This window comes from Gambusia affinis, linkage group LG24 (assembly GCF_019740435.1).
Source record: "Gambusia affinis linkage group LG24, SWU_Gaff_1.0, whole genome shotgun sequence".
In the NCBI taxonomy this organism is placed as follows: Eukaryota; Metazoa; Chordata; class Actinopteri; order Cyprinodontiformes; family Poeciliidae; genus Gambusia; species Gambusia affinis.
The window spans coordinates 10,849,984-10,863,934 of record NC_057891.1 but is presented as its reverse complement, the minus strand read 5'-3'; the positions used below and the strand labels follow the sequence as shown (position 1 = coordinate 10,863,934).

The 13,951-nt window shown below is 41.0% G+C and overlaps 1 protein-coding gene across 12 annotated transcripts in view; it reads left to right on the top strand.

Annotated features, from left to right (window-relative positions):
* The window catches only part of tns1a (tensin 1a), a 63,593-nt gene that overhangs the window by 38,207 nt on the left and 11,435 nt on the right, over positions 1-13,951 (top strand). For 9 of the 12 annotated variants that reach the window (XM_044110391.1, XM_044110390.1, XM_044110398.1 and 6 more), the window contains 6 exons: positions 450-704; positions 816-891; positions 967-1,096; positions 2,446-2,511; positions 2,621-2,746; positions 11,424-13,094. In XM_044110391.1, coding sequence (XP_043966326.1) covers positions 450-704; positions 816-891; positions 967-1,096; positions 2,446-2,511; positions 2,621-2,746; positions 11,424-13,094 — 2,324 coding nt within the window. The remainder of the gene's footprint in view (positions 1-449; positions 705-815; positions 892-966; positions 1,097-2,445; positions 2,512-2,620; positions 2,747-11,423; positions 13,095-13,951) is intronic. The other 3 variants (XM_044110396.1, XM_044110401.1, XM_044110400.1) reach the window with 1 other exon arrangement.

Genomic DNA, 13,951 nt, shown 5'->3' with positions numbered 1-13,951 from the left:
AGGAGGATGTGTTTTACATGGAGACCTGGAGGTCAAGGTTACTTTTGATACAATCGTCATTAGCATCGTTAACAACCAGACTATACTAACTCTACAGACACCTAGCAGCCCTCCGTACACATCGGATCCTAAGGAGGATAAAGACACGTCATACTGAGACTGAAACTGGGTTAGAATTCAAAAGGTAATCCAACTGAAATAGGGAAGATCACTAAAATATAGGGGGAAGATAGTGAATATCTGAAAATTGTGTTTTGGTCCAATTTTGTTTTTTGTTTTTCTTAGAGCATATATTTGCACATTTTTACTGGAATATAGAAAGTTGGTCTCTCAATGTTGGCCTGGGCAGCTGCCTATAAAAATGACCCCGTTTAAAACCACCACCTACTGTGAGTGGAGCAGATTGGAGCCTGGGGGGCAGACTGAGGATGCCCATGGTGTGTCTGCAGGTATGTGCAGTACTTCAACGGCCTCCTGTCTGGACACATCAAGATCAACAACAAGCCACTCTTCCTGCATCATGTCATCATGCACGGCATACCCAACTTTGAATCCAAAGGCGGTGAGTTCCCCAGCCAAAGGTCTGCAGGAGAGACGCAGCTTGCCGGCGCGTCTCACTCGTCTTGTTGCCGCTTCCCGACAGGATGTCGGCCGTTCTTGAAGATCTACCAGGCGATGCAGCCGGTCTACACATCCGGAATCTAGTATGGAAACTTTTCTTCCAGTTCAGTGTGGTTTGGCTTTGAGTCTGCAGAGAGTCTAACGCTTGATGTGATTCCCAACTGAAAGAGCCTTACTGTCTTTGGCTTTGGCAGCAATGTGCAGGGAGACAGCAACACCAGTATCTGCATCACCATAGAACCTGGACTGCTTCTGAAAGGAGACATCCTGGTAGGACTGCAGTCTTTTTATACTTATATTGTTATATTCCATCTGTTGTAACAATTCCTACTCTGTTCTTTGTAGCTGAAGTGTTACCATAAGAGATACAGGAACCCGACCAGAGACGTGATGTTCAGGGTCCAGTTCCACACTTGTGCCATCCACGACCTTGGGGTCGTTTTTGGGAAGTCGGAGCTTGATGAGACCTTCAAAGGTGTTATTATCTGTTATTAACAGTGGAATTATACGTATGAGTCGTAAAATAATTTCTCGCTGCATGTTAAAAAAAAAGACACTTGGACATAAAGATCAAAGTCAAAGGCTTAGACAGATTGTCTAGAGTTTCATAATCAACAGTGCCCTCTTCTGGTCAAACTGCGCTATTGGAAAGCTAATTGCTCCATGAAGTATAACTGATTGCTATTTATTTTTTAGAGATCTACAATAAATTTTAAATTAAAATTCTTCCAATTTTGTTTGAAATAAATTAAGATATATATTTATTATATTCTTTCTCAAATGTATTGACATTATTCACATTCCATTTTCAATAAAAATAATTTAGGTATGCAATTTTACGAAAATGTTACATAGAGAATTTATAAAAGCTATTTCTATATATTGATATGATTATTGACTGTAATAAACAATAGCTTCAAATTAAGATAACGTTGGCAAAGCATAGAAATTTTAATGCTAATTGGTTTTTTTAGGACAAAATAAAATAAGGATCTTGTAAAAACATGTTTTCTTCTGCTGCATTTAAGATTTATTAGGATTTAAATTGCCCCCCCCACCAAAAAAAAAAAAATACTGTCCTTTTGAATAAAGAAATCATAAAAATGAAGATAAAAAGAATGACTATGTAATTATAGCTTATGCTTTTCCCCTTCAATTCAGCTAAATGAAAGGACAGCCTTTAATTCTGATTGTATATTTATCTGAAGAGGAAAAACAGTCATTTTTTAAAAACTCAATCAAATTATTTCCCGTGTTGTTAATAACGGGAGGGTTTCCGCTCCAACATCTACTTCCTGTTTATTACGGCCAGCATCTGACGAAATTCCACTTTTCATAGCCTGACTGATTCACTCCAAACTAGTAGATGGAAAAACACCTAATTTGAATTTTTTTTTTGTGACATTTAAAAAGCTTGCTCAAAATCCGTGTGACTATTTGATGGAAACATGGCTAGTGAATGTTTTATATCACTATGGTGGAAATTTAATCAACTTTTATTGAAATAATTGTCTATATTGAGCCACATTGGGGACTTTTTGATCACAGATTTCAGATCGGCCTTTAAATAGGACACTCCATTAGGCCAACATGGTTCAGGTTGTGAAGCATCAGACCAGAGCATCGCTACTAACATGTCTGACTGAACTCAGAGCTAAAATGTCCACAGAACATTTGACGACACGTCCTGGTGATCGAGAAGCGTTTGGCTTTTTATGTCCCAACATGTTCTGAATCAATTAGGGTCACGCCTCACCAGTCTTTTTAACTTTCATGCAGTTCTAGACAAAGACGCATGCTGCCTTCTGCTGTGTGTTTGTACAGATGAAAGGTTTCCAGAGTACGGGAAGGTGGAGTTTGTTTTCTCCTACGGACCAGAAAAAATCAGAGGTACTCCGACTTTCTAACCACTTTGAACACCCGGTTTACCCATCGGGAGAGAATTCAACTAAAAATGCTTCTTTTTAAAAAACAAATAATAATAAATTTCGTACGCTAGGTCTGGACCACTTGGAGAACGGGCCAAGTGTTTCTGTGGACTACAACACCCAGGACCCCCTGATCCGCTGGGACTCATACGAGAGCTTCAGCCATCCCAGTGAGGACGCAGTGGACACCGAGAACGGTATGTCCTCACACACTCCTTGCGTGGACATTTTCTGTCTCAGAAAGTCCTCAAGCTTTGTAATTCAAGTTAGTCATTTGTTCCCGTAAGACAGTAGATCATGTATATATTTGAGCAAATTCTTGAAACCAAACGTTGGTCAATTCAGAATGTTGCCTGACAGCTTCCTTCAGCCCCCTAAGTAGGGAATAGATATGTTCTTAAGCCTAAAACCAAATTATTATTATTATAATAAAGACTAAAAATCTAAAACTGATCACAAAAAAAAAAAGAAAGCAACAGCAGCCAGCTCCAGATTTTTGTTGCCTGTGAAGCTTCACACCCCCTTCTTGTCCTCCTCTGTCCTGTCATTGAGTTCTTTAAATAGCCACTGCAGAAATAGGGGGGCGTCAGTCACCCTGCAACAAGCTAACCCCCCCCAGATGGGGGGGAACGGTTGTAAACTGAAACACCTACTAGGATCAGCTCCAACGAGCTGCTGAGCTCACGGCTAATGTTCCCGTCGGGGGCTTGAGAATTTAAATAGAAACGAAATATGTTGCCGAAAACGTTGATGATATACCTGGAAGCTCCGCGTAGCTCTGAGCTCTGCAAGTTCTTCATGAGCAGAGCCCTCTAGTGGCAAACCGGATAAACAGCAGAATAGAATAGAAATGTATTTCATTCTCTCGCATTTGGGAAGTTCTGTTCAGGTGCAGCAGCAGCATGAAGGTATGTAGAGTCACACACACAAAAAACATCAAAAAGTGTTATAAACGTATATGAAACAAGATTTGTAATAATAATAGAATTAACAGCATGCTGTTCTTGACCGTAACATAAAAATAGCACGCAGTCATCAAAAAGGGCCTACTCCAATACAAGAAATCTGCATCTGAGCAGAATGATATTTGTTTTCATACATAAATATGAAAAAAACAGTATATGAAAAATAAACAGGTGCAGAAATCAAATGTGCAGCGACAGAAGAAATGTTATTTAAAAGTATTTACAGGTGCGCAAATACTTATTGATGGTTCTAGAGTGGGAGGAAGGATCTGCTGTAACGCATCAGTTTGTCGTTGAAGGAGTCGATATGTTGAATAAAAAAAAATAAAAAAATGTTCAACCCATTTCCTCACCTTGGAACTTTAAACTCCAGCATATTTAAAAAGGTTTCTATCTTTGAATGTGTTTATGTTTGATTTCATTTTCAGTCGTGCATGTCAAATATCATGTGACAGAACAACAGTACTGGGCGAAATGGGAGATGGAGATGGAGAAATCAATGTCCACAAATGCTCTCCATATTACAGAAGTTGGGCTTATTTGCGAAGCTGGTTGAAAAAAAGCACAACTTTGGATTCTTAATGTTGGTAGAAATGGCCTTCCGTAGATTTCCGCTGAATAATGCAACGCAAAGAAGACTTTCCTTCCATCTCTAACAGTCTGATGATCTGGCCAGGTCCCTGGGCTCCTTTCAGTGATGATGATTACTGCCATAAAAACCTGCTCAGACAGGAGGACTTGTGAGTCTCAGTAGAGCCGCACTTGGCAGCCTTTCCCGACCTTCCTGTACAGCGTTCCCCTTCTTTATGAAGCCGCTATTTGTTTTGTTTTCAGCAGCTTTCAAAGGGCAGTTTCATTTTTATGCAGCCCTAGCCTGCATTTGAGGAGAAATCAATGTTTTTCATGTTAGCATTAGCATTAGCATTACCAACCTCTAGGAGTCAGAGTGGTTTCTAAAGCGCACAGAGTTTTTGTCTGGTGATAGATGTCTTCTGTTTTGTCACATATGAATGTTTCAGCTCATCAAACTAGTCCAAATCCAAAAAGGCAGTTTTAGAAATATTATTTTATTTATTAGGGTAAATAGCTTGAATCATAGCCTTCCACAGTGACTGATTTTAAACTATTCCAACGCAGTGGTGGGAAGCGACCTTTCCCGCTTAAAAAATTTAATTACTTCCCTTTCGCTGCGATTTCCTGTTGAAGTGTGTGTGTGTGTGTGTGCGGGCAGTGCCGTTTGTGTGTTTCCATCGCCTCATAGGCAGTCCTGTAGTTTGGCAGCAGCTGCCAGCCTGGAGGGCAGCGGGGTCAGAAGGCCACTGCTTGCGCCTCGGAGGGGCTTGTTTACTATCAACACCAGCAAATCAGCTTCCAAACAGAGAAACTGGGTCATCCTCTGGAAGGAGCACAAAGCTGGTCTAAAGTCCTTCCATCGGCTCCCTGCAGCTCAGAGAACAGACTTTAAAATATGTAAATCTGTTGGTTTATATATTACTGAACGGCATAAAAACCTGCTGTTGTCGGATCAACCTTCCAGACTTCTCAAATCTTCTGGTTCTGGTTCTGGTTCTGCTCTGCGTCCAGAACCAGAATCAAACATGGAAAAAATCAGCATCCAGCTTCTATAAACCAAAAATGCCTGGAAAACAGCTGAAACACTGACTTCCTTTAAATCAAGGCTAAAGGAACTGTCTAGAGCTGCCATAATTCTGGTCTGCTTTCCAACTTTTTCATTTGTCATTGACGTAATTTTGTTTGTTAACTGAGTTCCGTTTTTGTCACACGAAGGACTCTGAACTGCCTCATTGCTGAAATGTTATACACTAAAAAAAAACTTGACTTGGCAGAACAATTCCATCTTTGACTCTTCTGTCCAAACAACATTATCTTTGACTATGCTCTTCCTTGTAAATGTAGCCATTGAAAGGTACTTTTGATTTGTATTCTTTATTTATATTTCTAACAACTTTCAGTGTTGTTAAAAATACTGAGAGTTTAAGAAAGATTCGGATGTGGCATTGGTCTCTTGGTGCTAATTTTAGGGTCGGAGGTAAGATTTAGATTTATGATGTGAATCATACTTAACTTAAAAGTTAGGGAATGTACTGGTAATGGTTAGGGTTATGTTACAGAAATGAACAAATGTCAATTCAAGGTCCTGATACAAACTTGTGTGTGTGTGCATGTGTGTGTGTGTGTAACGTACAGTAGATCAGTGACGGTGCAGGCAGACTGTGCCTCCTTGTTTACTGCCCTCCGCCCATATTTGGCTGGGGCTGAGCCCTCAAACATGTCTGGAATAACTGCCCAGAGACAGACAGACAGACAGACAGAGAGGGACGAGGGACAGTGAGGCTCCGAGGGGAAAACAGATCGCTATTCCGAATTTTTGTGTTGTAAGTGAGGACTTTTTTTTTTTTTTTTAACGCAATATTGAAGATTGGGGATATTTTTTAACAAATACAAGTTGGAAGAAATCATGAAGCGGCGCTGACAGCAGGACTTTCTAGTAAGTGTAACATGACTCATATTTTGGAATTTAATTGTCTGCTTGCATAAACGTGCAATAAAATTATGTCAAAATGAAAAGTTAGATCCTATTTTTATTTTTTATTTTTATTTTTTATATAAAGAAATACTGCATTTCAACTTTTCTGCTCAGTCTGGAACCTGCCTGTCTGTTTATCATGTTTCCTTGGCAACGCTGCATCCTGTGTGTTTGGCGCCCATGCGGTACCAAATGAGTCATGGAGCAAGCAATTTGAGTGTGGAACATTTTATGAGCAGGCTGCAATTTGGGTCCGCCAAAACTATTAGAGGCGCTGATTGGTGCGTGCAGAGACCTTGGGCTGCAGGACAGGGAGAGCGGCGAGGAGCCGAGTCTGTGGAAGAACGGTGAAAAACGGGAGATGCGGTGCAGAGCGATTGAGGAAATGATGCGTCTGCGTTGAATCAATAAACGTCTATTCATTAAGTTGGGTTTATCCATACCAGCCGAGTCCGTAACACGTCTAGCTGGACCTCCTGCTGGCAGCATTGGGCGTTCCAGCTGCAGCCCACAAATCCTGCCAACGTCCTCCTTTTCATTACTGCATCCCTGTCGCTCTGCTCGTCGTTTTGTCCCACGAAGTCGTGTTGGAATGCGTCGACTGTCGCGTCTAATAGATACATTTCGCATCTTTTGTGGTGGGAAAAAATGGAAGAGATTCTTATCGGAACCACTGAGCTATTTTTTCCCTTTTTCTTTTGACAAGAAAAAAAAAATCCACCTAAATTGGTTCTAGTTGTTCAGCAACCATTTAATGTACTGCTAAAAAATCTGAAATATTGCTCTAACTGTAGATACGTGTATAATCAGTTGAGAAATAACTGCTTGCCTAATCAGAATCAACACAAATCTTTCTGACTTTCCCGTTTTGGAGAGATACGAACCGATCGGGCAGGAGTAATTATCTGAAATGATTAAAGACGACAAATACTTCAGTTGCACATTTATCTGATTTCTTATTTATTTATTTTAGAAGAATAATTGGGATTCTAATAAACGTGGCACCAGTGACTTGGTGGAAACCGGTTGAATTGCTTCTGATGTGTACTTAAGTAATTCTATCCTAATCAAAATTACTTAAATTTGAAGTATAATCAGATTTCCACCTGAAGGAAGCTACAGGCTGCATTTGGCGTTCCCTGCAGCTATTTTTACAAGGTGTTGAATACCTAAAGAGGGCAGTGGAAGTCTTTCTCTTGGGGGGGAATTTGGTTCTTCAAAGCTCCCAGAGAATCGGACATGTAGGTAGACAGCGAGCAGATGCGGTGTTTTGACAGGCGCCTGATCCTTGTGAGTGAAATGCAGATGAACGGATGGAAAAAAGGACTCCAGTTGGGGGCAGACATGCAGACCAAATACCCTCACATGGTCCCGCCTGGCTCCATTTAGTCTTTTATCATATGCAATAAGTTTCGTGCACATTTTTCTCTAAAATCCATTGCATCTCACCATTTTCTGGGAATCCAACATGCCTGGAAGTCACAGTTAGTGACAGACGGTCCAACGGATAGGTTTTTATGACAGCCACTCGGGTGACAGACAGAGAGACAGGCGGACGGATGGACGGACGGATAGGTGACATCATCCTGAAAGCAATCTCTGGTGACGGACTCAGACAGAATCGCATCACGTCACTGCACACCGTGACAGCTGGACGGTGACAGACGCGCTGAGAGGCAGACATTGCAAATATAAAACGGCAGAAGTTGTCCTTGTGCCAGTCACCGATACGGCGGCCATGACACCTTTTTCACTGATGGGCTGTCACCTCATCCTTCACAGGAACGACTCTTTCCAGCTGTGCCGACAAAATGAATGATTAAGAGATTATTAGTAGCTGTTTTTGTAATTTTTTGAAACTTTTTTTAAGGTAAAGTTTGAGCGCAGGTTACTGAAATTGATTCATGTATCATGTTTACAGGAATCGACTGAGATATTCCTCAGAACTGTAGTCAACCCAGTGATATGACAGCAATAATTGATAATAATGGAGAAATATTACCAGAAAAACCACATTTCTACTCTGGTTAACATTTGACTGATTCCAGTGTGACTCACTAGCACGTTAATCATTTTATCAATCATTAATGCCTAATGTCAAGCTTTTTTTTATCACTATAGTGAGCAATTAAAAATTGCCAATGATAACAGATAAACTGACAATGATAAAAAAAACTGAAACATTTTTTTCACATTTTTATTCAAGAGGTATGTTCACTCAAGGCTAATTAGCATGAGGTTAATTATCATAACAGTGAAGCATAACGTGACACCAAACTCTCTTTAACACCATGGCACTTAATTATAGATCAGTGTTGGAACAAATATGAACTAGCAAGGAAAAAAATATTATTAGTCATAAACCAAAGAGGCTGGATAGCACATGGCTAATTACAATGTAAATAATAAGCACATCAATAGAGATGCAGATTAACAAACTGTTTTAGGTAGCCATTGTAAATCATTACATATATTTATTGTTCAGATACAACATGAAACTAAAATTTAATTATTTTTTGTTTAACCAAAGAATGCATGGGTAAATATTACAAGGTCAAGTAGCGAATAATGATAATGTGGTAAAAAAGTATCTGACTATTTAGCCTAACTACGGCATCATGAAGTGATGGACCCATTTTGACTTTTGGAGGTACTTTGGAGGTTTTGTGTGTGATGCTGTGTGAGATATAATTATTGCACCTTCACCAAAAGGGAAAGCACCTGTCACATGAAAGAATGTAGAACACACACAGGTGTTAATAAAAAACGAGATACTGACAAACCCATAAGTTTTTACTTAAACAAACTGAATTGTTTAAGTATTAAAATGTGCACTGGTACATGTAGCTCTGTTTTCTGAAGCACAAAGATGCTGCAGACGTTGCACTCATTCTCTAGAAAAGGAAGCAAGTTGTTAGCTATTTGTGCTGTGAGTCAACCGATCTAAATTGAGCTGAGCTTAGGTTATTCACTGACATCAGAGGAAAGGTATTTGTCCCATTCCAATAGAGTACTGTTTGTTTGTTATTTATAATCAGGGTCATTTCATGGAGTAGCTGGTAGTAGTGCCATCTGGCTGTAATATTACATTTTAAAAAATGTGAGAGCAGTGATGTGTCGCTGTTCACAAAGTGAACAATCTTTTAATTCCCATTACAGTATTCAGATTGGAGATAACTAGTCGGGACCTGACTTTCTATACCAGTACCAAATGCGGTAACATTTATAAAATATTTAATATATCTTCAAGAGCAGTAATTGTCTTAAAGTCAACAGATTCCATTTACTACTAATATATTTATTAATTTAAGCTGAGACAGGTTTCCAGGTCAAATCCCAGACAAGCCCCCAATTCATCCAATTCCATTTTTCAGAGAGAAATTCATGATTTGAAAGTAATGAATCAACTATTAAGCCTCAAAAGTCTACATAGACATTATTAGGTTTTTGTTTAATTATTTTGTAGAAAATTTATATTAAGATTGGGCTTAAAGGATGGTATTATGTAAAATTGTCCTTTTTGAGCGTTACAATATGTTATAATGTTCTTTTATTTAAGAGATCCTTTAATCTCCCCTGGTAGCCATTCTAGATGCAGAAACCAGTGGGGTAACGACACATCATGCAAACCACTTCTAAGAACAATGTTCTTAGAAGTGGCATCAATGCCATGATGTTTATGGCATTGATGCCATAAACATCAATGTTGTGATGTTTATGGCACTGTTGTGTTCCTTGATCTGCTCAGCCCTAGTTAAGTTGAGTCATTTTTTTGCCAGTGAGCTTTTAAAGATAATTTTCTATAAACAAGAACAAGGACACTGCCTCTCCTGTTAAAGGTCAGAAGGTGGAGACAGCCAAAGAGGTTGCATAGTGGAGAATACAGCTCACACATAAATTAAACAAAATACCAAACGTTCATGCCTTGAAAAAGATTTTAAATGTAAAGAAAAAGGGCAAGGATTAAATAAGTTGGATTTTATTGACACGTGGTACAGGGAACCCCCAATGGCATTGGCGTAGGAACCGCAGTTTGTCCGAAACAGCATATCTTCCCGGACAGCTGGGTAATGATGGATGTGGTTACGTTGGTAGAGTCCCCTCCCCAGCTGCCGGGAACAGTAAGAAATCATCCGAGTGCCAGCTCACCCCTCCTGGCAGCTTCAGTGGTAGAGTTCTACCTCACTCCAGTGGAGCACATGTTAGACGATGTTAGGTTGTGACTCAGGACGGAGGGAGAAAGTCTTGTTCGTCTGAGCCGAATGATCGACTAATGTACAGTCTGTCTCAAGATGAGGAAATATTCTTGGATTATACATTGATCTAAAAATTCTCCTAGTGCAGGTAAAAATGAGATTTCTGTTGAGTTTATTACTACGGCATAGCGTTGTTGTGATTTTGTTTTTACATTCTAAATGTACTGCTTTTTATAATGAAGGAGTGTTCGTTCTGGTTGTAATTAGTGCATTATGTGGTGGACCAAACCCGACTATTCCTCAAGAAATTGTAATCTAAACCTATGTTTATACTTTCATAATGTGTTAACATGTAGCGCAACCACTGGGACAAACTGTGTTTACAGCCTCCTCTCGTGCCGCTTATTCTTGTTGCTACTGCATCCAAGAACTTGTTGTTGACATGGGTTTTGAAATAGCTACAGTCCAAGCGATCCACCATCTGGCCCCAGGGGGCGTCACTCAATCTGGAACCTCCCCCACATATGAGCCAGTGTCATTAATATTTTCTGTCACTTTGCAAATGCAACCTGTATTATTGAAGCCAACTTTGGTTTAGTGTTTAGTTATATCAATATGGTTAACAATAATATGGAATTTCTGATAAACTGAGTTATACCTTTTGGAAGTGTAACCTATATCAAAAATGTCTTTGATACTTGGTCTGTATTCCCAAGCCAATAACTAGTCAAATGCAGCAGAAAGTAAAACGTTCTCCAAAATGTTTGTAACCATTTTGAGATGACTAATATATTTTAGCAGCCAGAAGTCAACCTGAGGAAGATTGCTTCTCCTCACCTAGTTCATCTCCAGGCATTCAAGCTGGCACTGTTTAAAATGTTTCCATTTGTAGGGCAGGACCCTAGCTGTTTCATGTTGGCCCCTATGGGCCTGTGCTGACGCAACATGACAGGAGCTTCAGAACTACAAATTGGCTATTAATAGAGCTGAAGAGGTTATGTTGCTGGTAGAGGGGACACATGCAGAACCTTTGGACTGCAAAAGTTGGATGCAAAAGGGTGGCCTCTATGCTTCTGGTTAGAGCAAATGTACCACTTCATGAATAAAGCTGTACTTGTCTTTGACATCTACTTTAAATATGATTTTCTCCTTTTTGTTCTTTCAGACATTGGTCATACTCAAGGTCCACTTGATGGAAGTCTTTATGCCCGGGTCCGGAAGAAAGACTCCCTGGAGGGAGTTGTTACCATTAATGGCCTTCCAGTCCTTGAAAACCCCTTGACGAATACAGAGGGCTCATTGCAGCAATCTAACCATCACCTCCAAAAGACTGAGCAGTCCCTTCCAGTGGCAGGCCACACCTCCCTTCCTGCCGTAGATCATACCCTTTCTGTGAGCAGTGACTCAGGAAACTCTACCGCATCAATCAAGACTGATCGAACTGATGAGCACAGCCATTCCTTGCACACAGCTGCAGGTCACAACAACTCAACTACACCCCACCCAACACTTAGCCCCCAGGAGAAACGAGAACTAGACCAGCTTCTTAGTGGCCTTGAGCCACCAACTCAGCGCCAGGCTTACTTGTCCACATCTACCAGTCCAGGGGGAGGGGTTCGACACCTGGTTCCAGCGCAGGTGCATGTCAACGGGGGCCATACCAGGATTCTTAGGGCACCCTCAATAGAGGAGCGTGAAACTGATATCCTTGACGACGAGCTTCCTATTAGTCAAGAGGGCAACAGCGTTGATAGCTTGGGTACACTCTCATCTTTAGAGGGTCAGGCAACGCCAGCGAGCCTCTACTACCAATCACAGACACCTGTTGGTGGCCAGAACGACGGGCCGTACCTTGAGAGAAACGCTCTTGGGGAAAAGCTGAACGAAATGCCTGTACATGGAGTGCGAACTCCTACAGCAATGCAGGAGAGGTCCGTAGATTCACCATCACCGCAGGTGGGGTACAACAACTACCAAAATGGAGGAGGAATGTACCATTCACAGTCCATTGGGATTCAGCCACCCAGCAGCCCTGAGACCAACCCTAAAATGATGCCCAAAGCCCCGGAAAGGAGTACCAGTAGTCGAGAGGCAGTTCAAAGAGGTCTTAACCATTGGCACCAGCATAGTCTTCCAGATGATCCCTTTGGGCCTCCTCCTCAGTCAACCCACAGCCTCCCTCATTTCCCAACCTCTGCCTCACAGCGAGACATTGAACAGTCCATAGAGGCACTTAACATGCTAATGCTTGATCTAGATCCAATCAACTCGCACATGTCTAAGTCCCACAGTGCACCACCTGGAGATAACACCCTCAGTTCATCCCAGATACCATTCTCTCAGACCCTGGCTAGGCCATCCTACCAAGGGGATTCTGCCATCCATGGCTACAACAACTTGGGGTCAATGAACAGCACCTCTCATCAGCGGCAACCTGGGAGGGTCCCAGCAGTGCCAAACCAGAGTCCCGTCACGGAGTCTCCAACATATTCACCCCAAAGGTCCAACACTGGTTACCCATACCAAAACACCACCCCAACACACACCCCTGAGCCCTACCTCCACACACGCCAAGCAACCCATCACTATCCCATTGATACTTCCGCTAATCTCAACCAGCAGTCTCCCCAGAAACTAATAAACTCAACAAGCAGAGTTTCACACTCCCCAGACCTACAGGGGTCATCGCCCTACCCAGGATACAGCACCTCTTCTTCTCCTCTTCCTACCCTCACACCCCAACCCAAGGAAATGTCTTCTTCTCCCTTGCCAAGAGAGCAAGATGCAGAGGAGGAGACTCTGAACTTGGAAGGCCTGGTTGCTCACCGTATCGCTGGTAAGGCATTCAGGTTTTATGTTAGTTGTTGAACTGATCGATTCACTACAAATGGAGTGATTTATTTCAAGCGTTTATATCTATTCATTTTTATGATTACACTATTTACATGATACAACTAAAGGAAAGCCAGAAATTTTTTATTATTCCATAAAACCCATTAAAAACAGTTTCTTATTACATAATTTTTTGTGGACCTGTGTTCGATTCAATGAACTGAAACAATTTTTATGTTCTGGGAAACTGAAACATGGGTTTTTACTAAGTCTAAACCTTAGGGAACGAAAAAAGGACTTAAAACATACAACTTTGTGTGTACTTTGTTTTAGTTTTTGATTGACATGACTGAAACGCCTTAACTTTCCTATGAAATATATGGAAAGTAGATATGAATAATTTTCCAAATCAGGATTCAGTCTTCTTTCCTTCTTAGAGTTTACCTGAGGTATTTACAAAGTATTTACATTGATGTTGGGTATATACGTGGGAGCTTCTCTGTTGTAAGATGTTTTTCTTTATGTTTACTTGTAAAAACGGTTGATAATCCTTAAAACAGGATGTAGGAATAGTGCAGGACTCCGCATTATCTCACTAAAATGATGCAGTTACCTGGCTGCTTCCAAAGTGCTGACAGAGACTTAAAGAAGACTCACGTTGTGTGTACCAGAACGTGAGCAGTGCCGCTTTCAGCAGTTTGTATTGCAGATCCACGGTGGAGTTCTGTACCGCAGTTCTGACCTGGCCACATAAAATTAGCTCTGCAACTGAACCAAAGTGCAGCTGGTGACAGCAGAGATGGGAAGGAGAGTAAGAATGCATTCAGAATGCACTTTCATGTAAATAAGCTCTCTGGTGCC